Raw genomic sequence first — 23,583 nt, forward strand, 5'->3', positions numbered from 1 at the left:
CAGACATATATCTCTTGGTTCCCGGTGCCGGGAAGAGGCTGATTCAGAGGCCAAGGCAAGGACTGACCCATTGTGAAGGGTGAGGTCCTAGCTCCTTCTCCAGCCTCAGTTCTGGACCTCTTCCAGCATTCTGCTCAGAGACAAAGACGAACGTGCTCAAAGAGGGAGTTACTGGGATCAGGAACAATCCTGCCTTATTGTCCGGAAACGTGTTCTATGAGTCCATATCTTTGAAGCAAAAATTGAAGAACTTTCTTAGGTTAAATTAAAAGCACAATTTTATATTTTCTTGTTGAATAACTTTCCTCGAGGCAACAACTGAAGTATAATTTAATTCAACAGGAAATATCACACTTGGAGGGAAAACAGAAAAAAAAAAAAAAAGAAAATCTTAAATTAAAGCCAAACATTCTTTCCAAGGCACAACACTGACATTTCCAGATTGACAGCAGAATGAGTTTGTTTCCATGAAATAAAATCTTGAGTCCAAAGTCTGCCTTTGAAACAGTTTTCCACTTCATCTCCATTTCTGGGGGCTCAGGGCACGATGCTCGTGGCCTTCCTCAGCGCCAGGTAGCCAGTGACCACATCGGACGGCAGCCTCCGAATGTAGGAAAACTCTTCAATGGTGCTGAAGCGCAGCTTGCTCTGGGGGTCAGTGTAGTTGGCCTGGGTGAGAAATGGGCACAGGGAAGGGCAGAAAGTTGTTGTTGGAGGTGAGATTTAAGGGCAAGTTTTAAATTATTTTTCTGTTTTATTCAAAGTGAAATATATCTTCACCATGTCTGACTCTGTCACTAAGAACACTAAATTGCTCACTTTGGCAAAGACACATTAATCTTCTCAGACTTGAGAAATGTTTCAGGGTATGAACAGGAAGACGGGAATAACCACATCAGACACTGGGACTATTCTAGTTGGTGCCTCGGGGCTACAAGCAACAGGTCCAACACTGAATTTATGCTGATCATCCCTCCATGATCCCTGCCTGCGGACTCCACCTGCTTCAGAAGCTCCCGATCTGTTACTCCCCTCTCCCAACCTACTTCATGTGCACTCCTTTCCTGCTCCCTTGCCCCTCCCCAGGCCACCACGGTTCCCTGGGCCACACTGCCGTGTGTGACTGGCCACCCCGCCCTCACCCACTAGAAGGGAAGCAGCCAGGGGCATCTTCACAACTTGCAATTCTGATTGTGCCTTTCCTCATGAAACTCCTCAACAGCTCTTCTCTGTTCTCGGGACAAAGGTCCACGTCCACAGCATGGCTCCTCAGACCCTGCCTGGCCCCTCCTCCCCAGCCTCTTCCTCAGCCACTCTCTGGTTTCACCCACCCTGGCCCTAAGTCCCTCCCTCCTGTCGTGCCCCGTTCACCCTTTTCTTGCTCAGTCCTCACCTGCTCATCCCCAAAATGGATGAGCAGGACTCAGCCCCCAAAATCGTATCATCAGGGAAGCCTTATGTGCCCCCATAAGCAATCAGGACCCACCCCCCACATTCATCTTAGCACATCTGTCTCCTGGGGGATGCTCATCTCTGCTGCTTTTATGTTTACTATCTATGGACTCTTTGACTGAAGTCTAGGCTGTGAATCTCCATGAGGCAAGAACCCTGTGGTCCACTTATCGTGGATTCCAGCTGCATGGTCTCCTAGTGAGATGCAGAGCACGTGTGGGCCTTCAGTTAGTGTTTGTCCCACAAGTGAGGAATGAGTGAGTGAACAAAAAGGGGACGATCATGACAATCATGGAAAAGAGAACTTGCTTTCCACTGATATGTCAAAATCCTCTTTTGGTCTTTTCTCCCCATGTGCAAGGTGAAGGAAATCACTCACTACCTCAAGGCACATGGCTTCTATAGGTTTTGAAACAGAAAACCTGAGGGTGAGTCATTTGGAGCTCCTTTAAAAAATTATAAAAGAAGCTACTGACGTCTAGACAGATAACATCCAATTACTCAGGTGTGAAGTGTCTGCGCCAGGGCCGGTCCACCCTGCGGGGCCCCAGACACACTGAAATGCTGTGATTTAGGAGGCTCAGTGAAGAAGCCACAAGCTGAAGGGAACTTAGTCATGGGTTTCTCACTCTTAAAGGTCTCCACTGGGGAATGTCCCTCAGGGAGTTAATGTCTGCGTGTCAGGAAAATGAGATTATTCCTAAAAAGCTAAGATTAATTACAGCTCTAGATTAAAAAAACAACAACAACAAAACCTTTTTGATCCTTTGGTTTAATCTAGATATTGCCTTTCTGGATCACAGTTCCTTTAATGCCGGGCATACAAAGGAAGGCTTAACTAGAAAAACAGCAGAAAGTCCCTTAGAGGGTTCCTGGCCACGAGGCAGTTAGAGGTACTAACTGGCAGGGGAGACGGCCTGCAGTTCCGAGCAGGCGTGCAGGCGTGTGCATCTGGCTTTGATCATCTGGCCTCCGTGTAGGAACCAGGCCTGGCCTGGCTCCATCCCTGTGGCTGCCTTGCTCCCACCACCAAACAGCACTGAGCTGGCCCGCCCAAGTTCAGACCTCACTGCCAAGAAGGCTGCTGAACAAATAATGCAGAGCACAGAATACTGTTGCACCAACAAAAAGGTAAAAAGAAAAACAAAACTAAAAACAAAAAAACAAAAAAAACTTTTGCACATACTGGACTTGACTTAGTAATCTGAACAGAGAGAAGGGGGTGGGTGACGCCTCAGAGATGAACAAGTGAAGAACCACACTCCTGCTGTCTGCCCTGCTCTGGATTCCACTGGTCCAGCCTGAAGGAAGCACAGGCCCATTTGACAGAGGGTAGGCAGTGAGCAGCTTTAATGCCTCCCTTGCTCCAGGCTGACAGGCAGCATCTCACCTGGAGCCCCAGTACTTCCCACAGCCTTGGGATGAGGGCTAAACACAGGCGTACCTCGGCATGCCTTCCTTCCAGGCCCCAGCACAGGGGAAACTGCACTTGGCTGGCTGGGACAGACAGATCAAGGTAAACCTGAGCCAGGCTTTAGTTTTTAATTATGTAACTTTAATTCCTACAAGTAACAGGTGAACACATTCTCCTCTAAAAAAAAAACAAAAGAAAGCATTACGAATAAGACAAAAGTCCCCCTTTACCAGCATCTACCATCCCAAAGTCCTTTGTCTTCCCCTGAGGAAATCACTGCCAGCTGGGCACCCTCCCAGAGCTTATTACACACACACACACACAAGAGAAGCACCCGGCATTTTGTTGACTGTGTATCGATTTCTACTTAAGTGGCACCATGCTATTTAGACTGCTTTGTACCACATCTTGGAGGTTTATCCATGTTGTGACCTATACACGAAGTTCACAGAATAGCATGACCCCCCCATCCCACTCCACTGGTTGACCTTTATGTTGTTTCCAATATTCTGCACATTTTCTCATACGCATTTGTGCATGAAGCTCCTTGTACACACTACTTCTCTAGGGAGCTGGCTGGAAGGCAAATTGCTAGGTCATAGGCTTCTACTTCTTGGTCTCAATAGGTGGTGCCAATTGTTCTCCCAAGAACGTGTACCAATGTAGACTCCCACCTCGGAACAGCCTAGAGGAGAATGTCCATTCCTCTATGTGGGTGACAAATGTCTTCATTTCCTCCCTACCTGGTGAGTCTTTTTCCTAATTATCAGTGAGACTGAATATCTATTTATTGGTCATCTGTCTTTTCTCCTTGTAATTGTCTCTTCATATCCTTTAGATGATTCTTTCATGGGATTGCCTTTCGATGATATGGTAGAGTTCCTTATATATTCAGAACTTAATTCTTACATACAGTGGGGCAAGATCTTAGTTACATATAACATGACAAGTCCTTTGCCAGTGGCTGAGACAATGCTTCTTAAAATTATTTTCATGCCTTTTTTTTTTTTTTTGCTTTTTAGGGCCTCACCCTCAGCATATGTAGGTTCCCAGGCTAGGGGTCTAATTGGAGCTGTAGCTGCTGGCCTACACAACAGCCACAGCAACACCAGACCTGAGCCCTGTCTGCAACCTACACCACAGCTCACAGCAGTGCCAGATCCTTAATCCACTGAACAAGGCCAGGGATTGAACCCGAAACCTCATGGATACTAGTCAGATTCATTTCTTCTGAGCCACAATGGGAACTCTGATTTTCATGCCTTCTAATGTGTGAAAACCATTCCATTAGCAGATAAGCTGTCTGATAATGGTGAGGCCAAAGCTACATTCTAAGGGACCAGCCTCCAAGTCTGGACAGAAGCCATGGCTGCCACAAGCTCAGTAAAAATGGTACAGGGAGAAAATTCCACTTTGGGTCATAACAGAATAACTGATGCCAGACTAACTCTCCTTCCATAAACAACTATTAAAATGGGTCAAATATATGAGACAACTATTTTCAGGGTGTAGACAGGAGACAGCATAAAACTACAACATCTCTCTCCAACTGAAGTCTCCTTGGGAACTTTCAGAAGAGATACATACCCATGAATAGATGCAAAAGGAACCACTACACACACACACACACACACACACACAAACACACACACACACACACACACGCACACTCACACTCTTTCACTCTCTCTTTCTCTATTTTTTATGATCATTACATTTAAGGTCTCCATTAACAAAGTTTGTAGTACTCTTAGGATCTTGTGCTCTCTGGAGGAGAAGCTAAAACCAATGACTAATTCAGAGAGGAAAACTAACATTATTTTCAAAAATAAAAAAATCTTTCCCAATATAAAATATATATCATTGGAGTTCCTGTCATGGCTCAGGGTTAATGAATCCGACTAGGAACCATGAGGTTGCGGGTTCGATCCTTGGCCTCTCTCAGTGGGTTAAGGATCCAGCGTTGCTGTGAGCTGTGGTGTAGGTCGGCGACTACAGCTCCGATTAGACCCCTAGCCTGGGAACCTCCATACACCGTGGGAGCAGCCCTAGAAATGGAAAAAGACAAAAAAAAAAAATATATATATATATATCAATTTACTTTATTCTAGAAGCTGAAGTCATACATTTTCATTAAAATGTAAGCATTTAGTGCAACCAAATACCATAAAAAATAAACAAAACTAAACTGTGAGGGACCGGAGGGAAGGACATAGCCTTCTTAAGCAGAGATGTTCCAATGTTTTAGCCAATCCTTGGTTGAATCTTAGGAGTGGACAGTGTTTTAAGCTCCCTCACGTTTCATGACCAACGAGTAGTTGGCACTGAAAAACTTTTCAGGGCTGTGTGAATTGTGCGACTGATTGTCCTAGATGCACTACTTTATTTAAAAAATAATGTTCATGAGTCAATATGTAGTTTAAGAGACAATCAGTGTGTGTCTTATATAAATGGTACATCAGTGGTTTTTAATCTCTGCTAGACTTCAAAACTGTGATCTCCTATTATTGTATGCAACCTTGAACTCCACCTCTGCAGGGGTTCTTCTGTGATTAAATAGGTTATAAGTAAATTCAGAGCAACTGAGTACTTATCTAAAAAGATTACCTTTGGCTGGTGGTGAGCTGCACTGAAACTTTACAACAAAATGTCTCTGGACAAGGAGAGTGAGAGAAGAGAAACAAAAGGACACTAGTTCATCTGTTATTTTACTGTTGGTAAGCCTAGCAGTAAAAGAGACAGTGGTCAATTGCTCTGACCCTGATGAATTTATAAACCGAGATCATCGTTGTTTATGCTTGCAGATGTTAACTGGAAAAGTTATATAAGCATAAACCTTTTCTTCCTGGATTTGGCAGATATGTATAATTACATTAAAATGGTCCTAGCACACATGCACAAAAAAGGAAGCATTTAAATGATATGAATGAGATTTAAAAAGTGAGGTATCTCATTATCTCTATAGTTATGAGAAGAAGCCCAGCTTCCAAAATTTTTTTTTTTTTCTCTGCTGTACAGCATGGGGATTAAGTTATTCCCAAATTTAATAATAATGAAAAAGGGTGAAGAAGGAGTGGAGGAGTTCCTATCATGGCTCAGTGGTAACAAACCTAACTAGTATACATGAGGATTAGGGTTCGATCCCTGGCCTTGTTGAGTGGGTTAAGGATCCGGTGTTGCCACGAGCTGTGGTGTAGGTTGTAGACTCGGCTCAGATCTGGTGTTGCTGTGGCTCTGGTGTAGGCCAGAGGCTACAGCTCCAATTAGACCCCTAGCCTGGGAATCTCCATATGCCACAGGTGTGGCCCTGAAAAGACCAAAAAAAAAAAGAAAAAAAAAAGAGTATGTGGAAAGTTCCACACTTCATCCACATTCTGAAAATAAGGAAATGAGGTTATCTGGAGTGGCTGAGGTCCAGTGACTTGCCCAAGTCCCACTTGTCCAAATGCACTATTGGCTTTTAAACTGTGTTCCTTAGAAGCGTCATAGGAGTCTCTGTGGTTGGGGGAAGGAGAAGGACAGAGAATCTACATGGGACCACAGTGGGCAGATGGGTTCCAGGGGACTTTCTAAAAGCTTCCATTTGGAAAAGCAATTCTAAAGCTGACAAATAAGTTTGAAAATCACCACCTTTACCATAGTGCCTCTTTAAAGAAGTTTAAATATTTTTTAAAAAAAACATAAAATTATTTCTAAAATGCAGGAAATTTTTAAAACTTCAGAAGTGAAAAAGAGAAATTATTTTCTTTCATGTGATCTCACATAGGTAACAAGCAGAGGAAGTGGAAGTAAAACTCAGGTCTCCTTGCTTTCTTTTTTTTTCTTTTCTTTTTTTTTTTTTTTTGTCTTTTCAGAGCCCAACCTGTGGTATATGGAGGTTCCCAGGCTAGGGGTCTAATTGGAGCTGTAGCTGCTGGCCTACGCCAGAGCCACAGCAACGTGGGATCCGAGCCACGTCTGCGACCTATACCACATCTCACGGCAATGCCGGATCCTTAACCCACTGAGCAAGGCCAACCTCATGGTTCCTAATTGGATTTGTTAACCACTGCTCTACAACGGGAACTCCTTCCTTGCTTTCTGATGCAACCCTCACTCCATACTGCCAGCATGGACACCCCAGGTTGTAGCCACTCTGAAATAAATGCATAAAATGGTTCCCCACAAACACATTAGCCATTCAGAGAACACAGATTCCAGGCAGGACCAGTGTGGACAGCAACACTGTCTAAATAGTCCTGTGAAATCTTCTTTTCAATTCATTCTTATAAGACATAGAGATGTAATTATACTCACAAGAAGTCCTGAAACATCAGAATACTTCTTAGCTGGTTTAAAGGATGGAGGTGCATCAATACTGAAGTCTGGGGAGGGAAAAAAAAAAAAAAAAAGAAGATAACTAAACTGGCTTTAAGCATTCAGATCCCTTCTCTTTTTTTCCCCTAAAATACTGCTTGATGATATTCCTGAACTTTTAACTTTGTGATTAAGTACTCAGAGAATTCTCTGGGTATATAATGCAGGATGCCATAGACCAAGTGCAGGCTCAGATCCAGCTTGGCCCTGTCCCCCGGGGCCTTCCACTTCCGCAGAACCACCGGAAAGCTCATCTGCCCACAAGCCACTTTCACTGTCTCCGGCTACATGGGCGGGCTGATGGTGATGAGATGCCAAACAGCCCACTGACTGGATCTGAGCGTCCGGACACCGGAATGTCCACACCCAGACAACTGACTAGCTCACTTGTCACCCATCTGAGTCACCCCCATGAAAGACGTGCAATGGGGCAGAGATGGAAAGAACTTCGAACCTGTACTTTCCATTGAAGTTGAGCAGAACATATAACACCGGTTTAGAAATACTGCAGCATAAAGCATTTACTCTGAAAAACACCAACTCAGAGAGTAAAACAGAGTTGGTCTTTAAGCTGGTTGTTAGAAACCCTCCTAAATCTCAGACAACCTTTCTCCTGGAAATAAATTTTAAGGGTAGACTTTTGAATAAGTTTGTGTAACAGAAACACCAATATTATCCTATCAGGACCTACTTGTTCAGATTGAAATGTTAACAGTGACACTAAAAACCACACATCCATGACAACACAAACACACAGACACAACAGAGTGAGCTATGAGGAAGCATACACAAACTCTCCCTATATTGATGCCATTGTAAAATTCTTTTGCTAAAAATTGTTTCCTACATGAATGCGAACACAATAAAACAATGCGGGTTTGTTATACGAGAGTTTCTAGTCTGGACATTATAAACACATAGGAGGCTCTAGACAGGCTCACAGTTAGGATCGTTCAGTTGCCATGGCAATGCCCTTTCGGAAGCCAGAATTTGTTTCAGGTTCTTCCAGGTTCTGTTCTTCTTGCCAGCTACTGCACCACCATGGCCAGAGTGCTCAAGGCGAAAGCATGGATTAGAAGAAACAAAAATCAATGGAAATGATCATTTCAGAATATGACATTTATGATTATTTATAACTAAAATAAACCCTCATTCAACCAGCAATCACTGTATCCTAACAATTTTTTAAAAAGAATTACACCATACACCTTTATCTTATTTGTTAAAAAAAAAACAACAGTTTTGCATTGTCAAAATGCATGAGTTAGTTGGTGAAGGAGTAGAAATAAAAGGTCATTTTTTAAAAGATGCCCGTAGAACATCACATCCCATACTGGGTCTAACTTTATGGAATTTGCTCATGAATTTCCCATTACTTTAAAATAAATTTACCACAAAGTTAGATTTAAACCCCTGACAACATCCCTGAGGACAAGTCTCCATCTTGTAAATTACTGGTACTCCCAAGCAAGCCTCAATCTTGGCACAGCAAGCCCTATGGAAATTTTTTTCTTTTTTGTCTTATGAAGATGATAAAATAAAATGGAAAAAAAAACAATTTTGTTACAGGCACTGCTAACACTGTATTTTCAAAGCTAATTAACAAAAAATAAACTTTAATGGTATAACCTGAATCATGTAATTTATCGTACACGTAATCAAGAACGAAAGGAAGAGTAGTCTATTTCTACTTGATAGCACAATAATTGCTTAGATTTACCTAAAGGAGCTAATGAGGAGAACTCCTTTTTTTTTTTTTTTTTAAAGTTTCAGATGAAGTTTAATTTCATCATGATTCTATGCTCTCTGGAGTGTTAACTGCACAACAGAGTTATACTCCTGCACCAGGCAGTCATTGTCTGTTGGCCATGGGGGGATGGTGTGTATAACCCTCAAGTCCTCTTCTTAAGTTGGCTCTGGTCATCCCAAGACAGTGAGGAGAACTCCTCTTTTAATTATTTCAAGCCTCGTCTAAATCTTATGCAACACTGATGAAAAATGAAGGCAAGCGATCATCGTGGAAATGACTCACCCTCAAAATAGTACCCTTTAATGAATTCCACAAAGGACACCCAAATCCTTGGGAACTGGCACATTGGGAGATCAACAGGAAGGGCCCTTCCCCCACCCCTCCCACGATAGCCACAGCAGAGAAAGTGGTGACTGGGGTTGATGCAGATGGGGACACCAGTGCTCTCTGGGCTGGAGGCCCAGCAAGATCAGAGCCCAAGGTATGGTTGTTTGCTTTTTTATTTATACAACCCCTTAGATGCTTACCACAAAGTTAGGATCCTTAAATGGCAAAGGTTTGGCAGCTTTTTCCATAGATCCTGTGCTAAAATCAGAGGGCACCATTTTATTCTCACTCATGCCTTCCATGCTGATCCCCTTAAAACATAAGAATAGTATGAGGTCAGTGTCCTGCAGCTGAGTTCCTTCACTCAGCTCTCAGCAAGATATAAGATGATACCACTGGACCTGTGAGGGAAAATGATGCCCAGAGCCCCAGCAGGTGGCCTGCCCCGGACGAGTGCCTGCCAGACTGGGAACAAGCTCCCACTGTGCAGAAGCCACAGTGGTGACAGCCAGGACCCCAGCTGCCATGCTTTCTGGCTCCCCTGTGTGCCAGGCACACAGGTGTCCTATCACTGCAAGGTAGGTGCTATTATCCTCAGTTTACACAGAAGAAAACCGAAGCTCGGGTGGACAGGTTCAAGGCCACACAGTGACTGCCTCTGGATTCAAACCCAAGTGGGGCCAATTCCAAAGCCCCACCATCTCCATGACACTGCATGGCCCCTATTGCTGCTAATATTGTCAAATTGTGTTTTGAAACATTGATAGAAAGAGTCCAGGACAAAAAAAAAAAAAAAGTTCTCTGGTGGCTCAGTGGGTTAAGGATCTGGTGTTGTCATGGCTATGGCTCAGGTCATTGCTGTGGCACAGGTTCAATCCCTGGCCCGGGAGCTTCTGCGTGCCATGGATGCAGCCAGGAGAAAAAAAAGGTCCAGCCCCTTTAAGGGTCTCATTTGGCAGAGAAACCAGGCTACAGCTGGTATGCTTAAGGGACACAGGCATTCTGAGCAAGGAAAATAAGAAGGAGGAGGCTGGGGGGGACCAGGTCACCCAGCTGCAGCCAGAGAGTGCCCTGACAAGCAGGCTGAGGTTCTTTAAAACAAAAACCCTTTCAAGCTAAGAATGAGGAAGGAAAAACAATTCAAAGTAAGAAATCACTTCTGATTTGTACTGCAATTTCCAATCTTCTCAGACTGCAATAAACTTTCATAACTGATATATAATTTACATGCACAGACTTTAATTGCAGGTTTCAAGAATTTTACCCAATGGTTACGCTTAGACACTGTTCTGATTTCTACCACGTTACTTTGGCCTGTTCTGGAACTTGATGTGAGTGGAATCGGACAGCACATACTGTTTACTGTGTTTAGCTTCTTTAGCTCAGCATAAAGTTTTTGAAGTTTTTTCATGTCATCGCGTGGATTGGCAGTTTGTCTTACAGTATTTGTATACAACTCAGCAGAGTAGTCTTCTGCTGTATGGATGTACCACAGTGTCTATCCATTTGCCTGTTGATGAAATGGGGGTCATTTTCAGTCTTGAGCTGTTATAAACAAAGCTGCTGTGGACATTCTACACAAGCCTTTGTGTGGACATGTGTCTACTTCCCAAGAGTGGAATGGCTGGGCTATAGGGTAAGAATATGTTTAACTTTATAAAAAACTGTCAGATCATTTTCTTGAATGGCCACAGTCTTTTACACTCTCAGCAGCAGTGTACTAGAGTTCTGGTAGTATATATATATATATTCTACCCCCAACCCTGAAAGAGCCTCCAGGTGGGGGGAAGGGATCGGGGGAGACAGAGACCATGCACTCTGCTGCCATAGTTCCCCAAACGGTTTCTTCTCAGACACCTTCCCTGGGATCTCTCCCAGGGCTGTGCTCCCCTCCTCTGTTCACTACCCCTCTTGCATAGACTGCTTCTCACTCCACCCTCCTCCCCATTCAGGGTCTTTTCTCCCCTCCAAGGCCTGGCTCCAATGTCAGCTAAGAAGTGAGATGCCTCCAATTTCTCATCCTTTTCTCACCATGGGTAGCCACAGTCCTCTCTTCCTTCTCCTTTCCTCTCCTCCCTCCTGCAGTCCTGTGCCTGTATTTGGCCCTTCCTCAGCTCTGGGGTTCGGAGGAAGGCCCGGGGAGGACACATATTGCCCTCTTCATTCTCTATGGCACATTCAGCGACCTGCCTTTTTTTTTTTTTTTTTTTCCTTTTTTGTCTTTTTAGGGCTGCACCTGTGGCATATGGAGGTTTCCAGATTAGGGGTTGAATCAGAGCTGTAGTTGCGGGTCTACACCACAGCCACAGCAATGCCAGATCTGAGCCGCATCTTCGACCTACACCACAGCTCATGGCAAGGCTGGATCCTTAACCCACTGAGCAAGATGAGGGATCGAACCTGAGTCCTCATGGATAATAGTTCGTTTCTGCGGAGCCACGAAGGGAACTCCTCAGTGACACACTTTTAAACATAACCTTGACATCACTCTCCTATTTACAACTGGACAGTGCTTCCTACCGCCCTTGGGATGAGGAATAAATTCTGGCCTCTTGGCCTCCTCTTCAGTCTCACCTCTTGCTCCCCTTCCTTCTTACATTCTGTATTTTCTGGTGTAAAGTGCATGGAGTCATTTTCTAAACCATACAAATAGTTTCCAGTTGTTCCATTTTTATTTATCCTTCACTAAAATTTCCATTGGGATTAGGCCATGTCAGTTTTATTTTTACAACAAAGATTTGATTTAGCCTTTTATACATAGCTAACTTTTATTGCCCTTGTCATGGTCATAGCATTTCTGCAGGTACAAGTGTCCTAAGAGAGCTAATTTGATGAGGAAGATTTGATTTTTCCCATCACATTTAATTAGTAACCAGCATTGCCTTGGATAATGCTAGCCAGTTGTCAATATTATTTTGTGTTGACTATTTGTAAGACTAATGTTATAAATAGGACACATGATTGATAGTTTGTACTTAAGTCTTAGTCCCTGAAATAACAGCAACTTTGTGAAACAGGCAGGGAGCATCACACCAGAAGGAGAGACAGAGGAGGGAGGTGAGCAGGTGAGGGCAGGGTCAGATGCTGACAGTGAGAAGGCACAGGGGTTGGAACACCCTGCTTCACCAGACGGCCCAGTCTTCTGTGCCCTGCGTCTAACCCAGTGCCTAAATAATCAGACTGATTGATGCGCTGATTGGGAGTGAAGGGGCAAGACACGCAGCATCACTCGATGCCAGGATCAGTATTTGAAATGAATGCGCTCAGCAGGTTGCTGTGGGCAGTTGTCTCTGGTCAGGATGCAGTGGCCACATCCAAAGAAACACAGGAAAGATAACTCAGAAGTGACTGCGCTTGGTTACCTGTGGGCAAGAGAACAGGGTGGGAGGAAGGGGAGATGGGAAGGAGCGAGAGGAGCAAACCTCTCTGAGTATAGCTTTCTAAAGAGTTTTAACCTTTTGAACCATGTTAAAGTTTTGAGTACTAATAAATAAATAAGTAAGACCAACAAGAATAGGGCAGCAGATAAGAGAAAATGGAATACAAACAGAAATGAACCAACCTAACTGAAGTTTCAATGAATAACACAACCACACTGAAGGGGCGGAAGGGAGAAACAACATTAGTGGTGGGAACAGTGTTCTGACCATATGACCTAAGGTTAGAGGCCAAAAGAACCATGCACCATTGGTAGGCTTGTTTCTCACAAGGGTACAGGCTAATAATTCTGAAACTACTTTTACGTAAGTAAAAGATAAAGCAAATGAGGAATGCTGGTCGGGTAGAATGAACCCTGTGCTACCAGACTGAAATCACAGATTACCAATATGAACTCATGGTTTTTAACAGATCCACATATATAAACATAGGGATGGATAGAGAGGTGGTGGGGGCAGGGACACACACCTACATTTCCTAGTTCTTCCATGGAGAGGGCTGGAAAAAATGAATAGGCACGCCAGTGTTCAGATCCTGGTTTCTAAATATTGTTCTCCAAGAACTAGTGACTTTCAAAGAAATGGCTGATTTCCAAGGCTGGGGCAGGAAAGTACAAGATGAGCCTTATGGTGCCAGAAAGTAAGAAAGTGCTTGTATCAGTTTGCTAGGGCACCTAACAAAATACCACAGACTGGGTGGTTTAAATAACAGAAATCAATTTTCTTACAGTTCTGGAGACTGGAAGTTCAAAATCAGCAAGGTGGTCCTAAGACCTAGCTCCTTGACTTATGGATGGCTGTCTTCTTGCTGTGTCTGCACACGGCCTTTCCTCCATACACACGGCTCACCCCACCCCCATGTCTCTCCCTCTTCTTATAAGGACACCAGTCATACTGGATTAGGGCTCCACCCCATGACCTCATTTAACCCTAATTACCTTCTTAATGGCCCTATTTCCAAATACAGTAACATTCTGAGGCGTACTTGGGGTTAGGGCTTTAACATATGAATCTTGAAGGGACACAATTCAGTCCATAATGGTACTCAAAAAATGATGGAGGTAAATTAAAGGACATAAGAGCCAGTTTGAAGAGGCTCCCACTAGCCAAATTTGACAGTTTCCTCAACATCATTGGTCATTAGGGAAACAAATCAAAACTGTAATGAGATCACTTCCCACCCACTAGGACGGCTATACTCAAAGACATAATATCATGTTGGTGAGGATATGGAGAAACTTTGAAAAATGGTCTGGTGGGTCCTAAAAATGTTAAACATAGAATTATTATGTGACCCAATAATCCAACTCCTAGGTATATGCCCAAGAGAACTGAAATCATATGTCTATGCAAAAAACTCATACATAAATGTTCATAGAAGCATTATTCATAACAGCCAAAAAGTACAATGTCCATCAACTAATGAATGCGTAAACAAAATGCGGTTTATCCACACAATGAAATATCCATTTGTAAGAAGGAATGAGGTATTGATACATGCTACACCATGGATCAACCTTGACTATATATGCTAACTGAAAGAAGCCAGACACGCAAGGGTGCATATGGTATGATTCCATTTACGTGAGGTACCCAGAATAGTCAAATTCATAGATAGAAAGTAGATCAGTGGTTTTCAGGAGCTGGCAGGACAGGCAAATGGGGAGTGACTGCTAATGGGTGGGGTTTGCTTTTGGGAGTCACAGAAATATTCTACAGTTAGATAGTGACGGTTGCACAACTCTGTAAACTTATCACTGAAGTGCACACTCAAAAAGGGTAGATTTTGGTATATGAATTATAACTCATAAAGTTGTTAAAAATAAACATACACTATGAAAGAATACATTTCAAGTACATTTATGAAGAAGGCTAGTAATGGGTTATAACCCACAGAATAAAACCAGAATGAATGACTACAAACACTGATTGCAAGCATGAATATGGGAATGGGAGAGAAGAGAAAGCTCTTGCTCACAGCAGGATTCTAACTAATAACTGCAGAAGGAATGAAGGAATTAGAAAATCCGCATTTGGCAACCCCCACTTTAATAACTACTGCAGGCAGGAACCATCAATGGACACTAAAAGTGGCTGGCAAAAGTATGAAGAGAAAACAGGATATTTACACAGTCTCAAAGTAACTCCCACAAGATACTTTAATACAAACAGAAAAATAATAACTTCACAGTGGAGGAAGCTGGCAGACACCACCCTACTAAGTGCTCACAGCTATGGCACTGGTAATGGGATGTACTGACATCATGTATCATGACATGAAGCACTGAGAAGGGAGAGCATCCTTCTCTACTCCTGCCAAGAACATAGCACCTAAATCTAATCACAAGGAAATAGCAGACAAGCCCAAACTGAGGGAGAGTCTATAAAACAGTGTTCCCTGGTGGTTCAGTGGGTTAAGGATGCAGCATTTGTCACTGCTGTGGCCCAGGGACTTCCGCATGCCAAGGGCATGGCCCTCAAGCCAAACAAACAAATAAATAATGACCAGTGCTCTTTGTACATGTCAAGATCACAAAAGTTAAAGACTGAGTAACTGTTCCACATGAAAGGAGGCTAAAACGGCACAAAAACTAAGTGCAAAGTGCAAGCCTAGACTGGATCCTCCACCAGACAAAGGACTAGAATAAAGCCTATATATGAGGTATCAGGGTTGCTTCGATGTTCATTCTCTAAATCTGACAATTATACTGTTGCTATGTATGTATGAGAATGCTTTTGGTTTTAGGAAATCTGTATTGGAAAATTTGGAGGATTAAAAAAAAAAAATACAGTGGCCAAGTGAGATCCCCTCCCCTGGGCACACCCATCTCTAGGGAGGAAGCTGTGGTTAGAATGTGGGTGAAGAGTGAGGGTCACCTGCTCTGTTAAGAAGTGGTGCTACAGGAGTTCCCGTTGTGGTGCAGTGGAAACTAATCCAACGAGGAACCATGAGGTTGCGGGTTCAATCCCTGGCTTCGCTCAGTGGGTTAAGGATCCGGTGTTGCTGTGAGCTGTGGTACATATAGGTCAAAAACTTGGCTTGGATTCTGCGTTGCTGTGGCTGTGGCATAGGCCGGCAGCTGTAGCTCCGATTCAACCCTTAGCCTGGGAACCTCCACATGCCACGAGTGTGACCCTAAAAAGCAAAAAAAAAAAAGAAGTTGTGGTATAGTCCTGAAGGGGGAAGCCCAGGCCCACCTGTGGGAAGGCACGTAAGGAGCAGGCCACCTGCCAGTGTCAGAAGAAGGAAAGGGGCTACTCACCGGAGGAATCCAATAATTCACAAGACAGCAGTAAGGAGCAGACCAGTGGGCATGGACTGTCAGAGACTGGGCCTACAGGCTAGCTTCAATTAAGGGATTGGAAAATAACCCATCATGGCTCAGTGGAAACGAATCTGACTAGCATTCTTGAGGATGCAGATTTGATCCCTGGCCTCCCTCAGTGGGTTAAGGATCAGGCATTGCCGTGAGCTGTGGTGCAGGTCACAGACATGGCTCAGATCTGGTGTTGCTGTGGCTGTGCCATAGGCCAGCGGTTACAGCTTCGATTCAACACCTATCCTGGGAACCTCTACATGCTGTGGGTATGGCCCTAAAAATATTAAAAAAAAAAAGAAAGAAAGAAAGAAAGAAAGAAAGAAAGAAAGAAAGAAAGAAAGAAAGAAAGAAAGAAAGAAAGAAAGAAAGAAGGACAGACAAAAGAAAAATAACCCTAAGAGCTATGCAGTGAGCATCATGTCAGAGTAGAAAAGCCAAGCTGGCCAGGGCCAACTCAGGGGAAACAGGTAGAATGTGAAGTTTCCTGGGGCCAGATCCACTTTAACTTTCAACTTTACCGAGTTTTTCATAAAGAAAATGACAGCTTATATAATGTTTCCACCTGGGAGAAAATAAACAGAACTGCTGCAGAAGCAAAGAGGAGATACTACAGGGAAATGAGGAACCAGGCCCCAAGCCCTCCCATGGTGACTCCAGAACCACCCGCAGAACACTCCCAGCTCGCAGGGCACTGTCCTCAGTAGTGATGTCAGCTTTTTCTCCTGCACCAGAACTGCTGAGAGCCTGGGTTCCTCCCTCTGTGTCTGCCTCTTCCCTGAGTCCTACCAGAGAAGCTGAAAGGTGCTAGATGCACAGTGAAATCCTGGGAGGGACCACAGGGCATCCTTTTGACATCAGCTGCTTGCTCTCAGGCCCCAGGCCCCAGTATAATGTGGCAGAAACACCTCACTGGGACCTTGGCAGGGGTGCAGCCCCAGAGGTGCTGGGGAGAGCAGGTGCTTTATGGTCCCTGTGGGTTGGCAGGTCTGGGAGCTGTGGAGACAGGAGATGCCAACAAACAGATGACTAGCTCGGAGGAAGGGCAGAGGTGGTGGGTAGGGAGGGTCAGGTGTCTGCACCAGCCACTGAAGCAGTAAGAAGGGTGTGAAAATGACATGCTCAAGCACTGACTTCCAGAACTGAGCCCTCCTGTTCTTCCAGTCACCCCATCCTCAGGCCCATGCTGAGGACAGGGCAGGGAAAGGACGCCATCCTGACACCAGCAGGGCCCTGTCATCCCAGGGCTGCATCCTGCCTCTGAAATAGCAATGGCTCATTCCCATCTCTGAGAAACCTTCAGTCAAGGGGAGGATCAAGTCTGTGAGACTGGGCTGCAATGAAATACAATTTGAAATGATGTATAGTTTCCATTTACTAAACCATTATTAACACTAAGAGACTTTATGAGCTGATCTGTCCTGCCCCAAGACACGAACACACCCTGAGATCAGAGAAGAGAAGTGACACTCAGCCCTAAGGGCAGTACTCTTGGCATCATGAAAAGAGTTGATTAAGTCCCAAGGAAGAGAAACCCGGCCCCCCATGAAAGAAGCACCTGCCTTCCCCTAAGTGAGGCTGGAGAACCCAAATACACAGCTTTGGCTTCGTGTCTCCCCGGCAGCTTTCAGGGCCCTGATTCAGCCTGAAGGATAACTTCGGCCTTCTGCCTGTGGTTAACAAAGAAGAGAGACAAATATCCCTTGTCTTGGCCCTCAGGAATCAAATGCTTACATCTATCTAAGAGTACTCCAGATTCAAATGCCTGACCATTACTTGTAGGGGTACCTGAAACAGCAAAAAAGTGAGATGCAAGCTAACATTCAATCTAGCGACCTAAATAAGAGCACTTAATTCCTTGAGAAGACTATCAACAAAGAGAAAGGGTCATGAAATTGTGCCAAGTGAAAAGCAGGGCATACAATGCTATACACCAAATGTAGTTTATGAAAAACTGTTAGAGAAAACACAAATTATGATAGTTCTTTGGAAGGACACTGGCTGACATTTTATGTCCACTTTAAAAATAGAAAAAAGGAACATTATCATTATTTTTTTTTTAAAAAAACGTGGGGTAGAATGATTCTTTTTTTGATGAATAAATCAAATCAGCCCAGTAGTCTCTGGTTGCCTCCAATCACAGAAAATTGGAGCAAAAAGTTGCTCCAAAAGAAGCAACTGCTGCCTCTCAAGTTCTTCAGATGCTCTGCTTACTGCTTAACCATCGCAATCATCCTATTCTGTAATACTCAGTCTATAGGTCAATTAGGTTTCTCTGCAGATCTTATTTACCTGAATAGGCACTTGGAAAGTCTATAATGCCCTGCACTGATCTAATAAAATTCCCCCCTGCCCAAAGCATTTTTGTGCACCTTGGATTTGGTTATATTAGAGATCTAATTATATCTTCTAAGGTAGAGTTTGGTAAGAGTGAAATTAAGAGAGGGAGTCAAGAAAAAAGAATGTGGACCTGGGCAGTCCACCTGGGTCCCAACACCGATTCTACCAATTGTTAGCTATGCGGCCACAGCAAAGTTTCTTAACCTCTCTATGCACCTATCTTTTTATATGAGAATAACAATTCACAGAGAGTTGGTTTGGGAATTAAATGAGATAGTCCTTAGAACAAACTACCTGGTACATAGTAAATGCCCAATAAATATTAATTATTATTATTCATCATGATTTCTTTCACTTTAGCACAGTGTGTTTGTTCTCTAACCCAAGTTAACACTAATCATTTTTAAAAATATCATGATCAGAATGGATGGGAGATGGCACTTTCAAGATTATGATGTAATTTATCAATAATTACATTAAGTTACACTGAAAATATAAATCCAAACGCAGAACTGTAATTCTGTGACAATCTGTACAATTTAGTGAACGTAAACACTAATAATTTCTGCTGAACTAAAGATTCCTCTTGATGAAATAAAACTGCTTTAGTACTATTAAACTATTCAATGCCATTTTCTAGGGCTGACATAATGGAGATGTCTATAAATGCTTTGCTCGGAATAGTTTTAGGTCAAAAATATTCCATTCAACTCCTGAGGACTTCCAGGCAGAAAGCCCTTTAAATATCATCTATTCACTCAAGTTTACTTTAGAAACAGCATGCATATTCTGGAAAGTAAAATCCACAGTAAGAATCCATCAAGTTATTTTCACCAATTTCAAAAAGCACTCTAATGTTTATGTAAATCTCCTTTGTAAAATTTTAAATCCCATTAAAGTTTTACAGACACTGCTTTTTTTTAAAAGACACAAATAGCTGGAACTACTGAAGTAGGGAAATTCAGATACTGAAAGAGCCATAACGTTGCTATTAACTCAAGAATTACTTTTATATAAAAACCACTAATTTCTCACTGATGAAATTTGTTCAGTCTGAAACATTTGCTCAGTGACAACTCTGGAAGGTCTTCCCCATCCAAACCCACTGCCCCGCAAAGGTGATCTCTCGTATCTCTACGCCCCACCCCCACCCTCCTTCTCTGATGACCATCACCTATGCTGAGTCCTCATCTTCCTGTGTCCCATCACTAAGGCACCAGTACCAGAGAAGGGCTATAATCAGCTTTGGGACAGGGTTAGAAATGACAAGATCTTCCTAATTGTTTCAGATATGTGATAGGCAGAATTCAGAGATGGCCCTTAAGACTCCCTGCCTCTGGAGTTCCATTGTGGATCAGCAGTAATGAACCCGACTAGTATCCATGAGGATGAGGGTTCGATCCCTGGCCCCACTCAGTGGGTTAAGGATCCGATGTTGCCACAAACTGTGGAATAGGCCACAGATGTGGCTTGGATCTGACATTGCTGTGGGTGTGGTGTAAGCCAGCAGCTGCAGCTCTGATTTGACCCCTAGTGTGAAAACTTCCATGTGCCTCAAATGCAGCCTTTAAAAAAAAAAGAAAAAAGAAAAAAAAAAAGAGTCCCTGCCTCTGGTGTATACACACCTTTCTCCTTGTTTTTAAGCAAACTGCTAATGTATGTATCACTGTGAAGGGGTCTGAAGATATAATTAAGGTGGTTTTTTTTGTTTGTTTGTTTTTGTCTTTTTGCCATTTCTTGGGCTGCTCCTGTGGCATATGGAGGTTCCCAGACTAGGGGTCCAACTGGAGCTGGAGCTGCTGGCCTACGCCAGAGCCACAGCAACTTGGGATCCGAGCCGCGTCTGCAACCTACACCACAGCTCAGGGCAACGACGGATCGTTAACCCACAGAGCAAAGCCAGGGACCAAACCCGCAACCTCATGGTTCCTAGTCGGATTTGTTAACCACTGCGCCATGACAGGAACTCCTAATTAAGGCTTTAAATTAACTTATCTTACCCTGGTGGGCCTGCCCTAATCACATAAGTTCTTTAAAGCTGGGTCCATAGATCAGAGATAAGAGAAGACAGAGACATTTGAGGCGAGAGGGATTAGACAAAAGATTCTTCACAGCTGGCTCCAAAGATGGAGGAAGCCATGTGGCTGGGAATGTGGACAGTGACACACTGACAGCAAGGAGACAGGGGGCTGCAGTCCTATAATTGCAAAGAACTGAATTCTGCCAACAGCCTAAAAAAAGAGCATCCAGACAAGAAACTCTTTGATTTCAGCCTGGTGACACCTGGAGCGGTCTTGCTGTGCCAGGACTTCTGACCTACAGAACCAGGTTCGATCCCCAGCCCGGCACAGTTGATTAAGGATCTGGTGTTATTGCAGCTGCAGCTTAGGTTGCAACTGCAGCTTGGATCTGACCCCTGGTCTGGGAATTCCATATGCCTCAGGGTGGCCAAAAGGAAAAAAAAAAGTAAAGAAAACTAATGCAATATATGTATGTCATTCTCTCCTCCTAGAAGGATTTTGGGAGGGCAAAGACAAGCTAAAATCCCTTGAAATGTCTTAAGCATACTGCTGGAGACCTAACAGAAATAAATTCCTGTGGATTGAACTGAACTGAAACAGAACAGAAAGGCTGAGCAGGGGACAAGAGGTCACTCTGGGAAGATTCCAGACAGCCCTTGGGGGTAGCCCTGTGCTAATTCCTGCATATGCTGTGGACAGAGAACTAGGATAGAATGCTGTGTTAGAGCAGGAAAAAAAAAAAATCACTCCTTTCTGGAGGTTGAAGCTAAGTTTTTTAGCTTCTTTATGAGATGCTGAGGATGGGAGTCAGGTAACTGGCTATCTACCTTATTAAATGTCACCTGGGAAGAGGAGAACAAAGAAAAGAATTCACTCTTCCAGGGAGTGTCTGCTGAGGCTGCTGAGATGGAGACGCCGATAGGAAATACCCAGGCCACCCTTCCTCTCAGTGAGAGCTCCAGGACCACCAGAGTTGTGATTGCCACCACACTGGGTTACTGGGAATTTCCAGCATCCCAAAGACATTCATCCACTCTCAAAAGATTGCTGTGGTGGGAGCTGATGACCAATGTACCTTTAGGGTCAAAACAATCACTCTTCCCAATATGAACTGACTATATTCCTTGGTCTTGGCACCGTTGGATATCAAAATGCACTGGGCACATACTGGGAGAAAGCACTCAATGCATGTATTTGGCAAAGGACTCCGAACAAGAATATATCAAGAACTCCTATACATTAATAATTAAAACAACCTGATGAGAAAAAAAAAAATCAGGCACCTCATAAAAGATATTGGAATGGTCAAAAGCATATGAAAAGGTGATTGATATCATTAGTAAACTATGACACAAAAATTTTAAAACAATGACACAACACTACACAGCCATCACAATGGCAAAAAGACAGATGATGCCAAGTATTGTTGAGGACATAGAGCAACCGGAATTCTTATACTTTGCTGCTGAGAATGCACAACAGTGCAACTACTTTGGAAACCACTGTTTAACAATTTCGGAGTTGTGAGTGTGTCTACCTTATGATCCAGCAATTCCACGACTATCCATTTACCCAAGAGAAATGAAAGCATTTATCTACACAGATGTGTATAGGAATGTTCAGGGCAGCTTATGCATAAGGGCAAAAACTATCAACTCCAATGTCCATCAGTTGTGGTATATTTACACAATATACTAGATGCTCCAAAACAGGTAATAACATGAATGAAATAACTCTCAAAAACCTTGTTTTACAGAGAAAGCCCAAACAGACACAAAAAGAATCTGCTATGATTCTATACATGTTCTGTTTAAAAAGGCAAAGTCAATCTGGTGAGAGGTGTCAGAGTGGTGGTTACCTCTGACAGGGAGAAATGAGTACTGACTGGAAAGGGTCACCAGGGAATTTTCAAAGGCCCTGGGAAATGCTCTTTATCTTGATCTAGATGGTAGACATAGGTAGACACCTTTGTAAAAAGAACCCGCGCCGCCACCTCAACTGGTGAAGTCTGTGTCAGAAGCTGTGCTCAGAGCTTTATCACCATGATCTTATTGAGTCCTTGTAACAACCCCATGAGGTTAAGACCAAACCCACTTTTGGACAGGGAGACTGAGGGTCAAAAAAGCACTTTGAGGATGAGGGGAATCACCCGTGTCAGAACTTCTTTGTATTCCTCCACGCGGTTCATTACGGCGCTCTGCACCTCACAGGCATTCGGTAAATGGCTGTAGAATGGACAAAGTTGATACACGGGAACTTCTGCTTGATTGAAACTCACATTAAATAAGAAAAGTCCTAAGCCTCGCTTTAAACGCGACCTCGACGGAAAGGGACGGCCTATTAGGGCAACAACAACTTCCCCATCCCCCGCTCTCCTCAAGAACAATGCAACGCTGGTGGTTCTTTAACCTACTCCCACAGAGTCAAACTAAGGGAAAAGTAAGTGCTTCATTTACACCAGAGACAAGGTTCTACCGAAGAGGTACGGCTGCACTCCCCTGCGCCTGCGCTGCGCCCTGCCTCGCCGTGCCCCGCCCCGCTCCGCCGCACTCCCAGGCGCCTTCATCCCGCCCCAGCCCGGCCCCGCGCACGCGCAAACTAAGCGAGTGTCAGGGTACCTGCGCAAAACCAGAGGCGGACACTTTTTTCTTCTTACTGGCGCTATAGCCTCCGGCGCTGCTGCCGTTGTGGGAAGGACTGGCCGGCCTCTTCTTGCTGTTCCGGGGTATCCCGGGAGTGGAAGTGGTGGCCACAATTGGGATTTGAGCCGCCATTCCTACCCCAAGCCTTCCTCAACCCCCCCCCCTCCCCACTTCTGTCCCTGTGCGGACCGTGAAACTTCCGGCCCTCGGTTACTTCCGTCTTAATGCTTTTGAAAACCCGGCCTGGACTCTGAAAGCTTTCGTTGACTTCTCTCGGCCAAATCTAAAAGGCGGAGCTCGGAGCAGTCAGTTCTTTCCGGGCGGGAGGGCGTCCACTCGTCAGCCAGCCTCATGTTGCTCCGCCCGCGCTCCGAACCCGGGCACGTGCTTGGAAGCCCCCAGGGATTGAGGAGTAGAAAGTACCATCATCTGTTTTAAAAAACTGGATTTTTAAAAAGTTAATCTCTTCTCACATTAAGTCAGAAGATTGATCACTTTTGATATCTGTAAGTGTAAAGGTAAGATTC

General features: G+C 44.0%; 1 protein-coding gene across 3 annotated transcripts; it reads right to left on the minus strand.

Moving 5' to 3' along the window:
- Positions 1 to 260: 260 nt before the first annotated feature.
- Positions 261 to 23,341, minus strand: INO80C (INO80 complex subunit C). 3 transcript variants are annotated; one of them, XR_007136698.1, is made up of 6 exons: positions 23,033 to 23,267; positions 9,500 to 9,610; positions 8,164 to 8,275; positions 7,163 to 7,230; positions 2,897 to 3,043; positions 536 to 669 (listed from the first exon to the last, which is right to left on the minus strand). XR_007136698.1 is itself a non-coding variant. In XM_047794131.1 (5 exons), exons 1-5 carry the CDS (start codon positions 23,186 to 23,188, stop codon positions 538 to 540), a joined length of 579 nt encoding a protein of 192 aa, XP_047650087.1. In that variant the 5' UTR covers positions 23,189 to 23,341; the 3' UTR covers positions 261 to 537. The 3 variants fall into 3 exon arrangements, 2 of the variants coding, with proteins under 2 accessions (XP_047650087.1, XP_047650089.1); XM_047794131.1 differs by lacking the exon at positions 2,897 to 3,043 and having other exon boundaries at positions 261 to 669; positions 23,033 to 23,341; XM_047794133.1 differs by lacking the exons at positions 2,897 to 3,043; positions 23,033 to 23,267 and adding an exon at positions 13,465 to 13,574 and having other exon boundaries at positions 261 to 669.
- Between the last annotated feature and the right edge of the window lie 242 nt (positions 23,342 to 23,583).

The sequence above is a fragment of the Phacochoerus africanus genome, chromosome 8 (assembly GCF_016906955.1).
Source record: "Phacochoerus africanus isolate WHEZ1 chromosome 8, ROS_Pafr_v1, whole genome shotgun sequence".
NCBI lineage: Eukaryota > Metazoa > Chordata > Mammalia > Artiodactyla > Suidae > Phacochoerus > Phacochoerus africanus.

Bases quoted from the DNA above. Each gene is read 5' to 3' on its own strand.
- INO80C (XM_047794131.1), bottom strand. From the start codon at position 23,188: ATGGCGGCTCAAATCCCAATTGTGGCCACCACTTCCACTCCCGGGATA. The intron at 8,276-9,499 runs GTAAGCATCTAA...TTTCGCCTTGAG, and splicing joins TTAAGGATCCTAACTTTGTG to CACTCTGGCCATGGTGGTGC. The intron at 670-7,162 runs GTGAGTATAATT...TTTCTCACCCAG, and splicing joins CTGATGTTTCAGGACTTCTT to GCCAACTACACTGACCCCCA.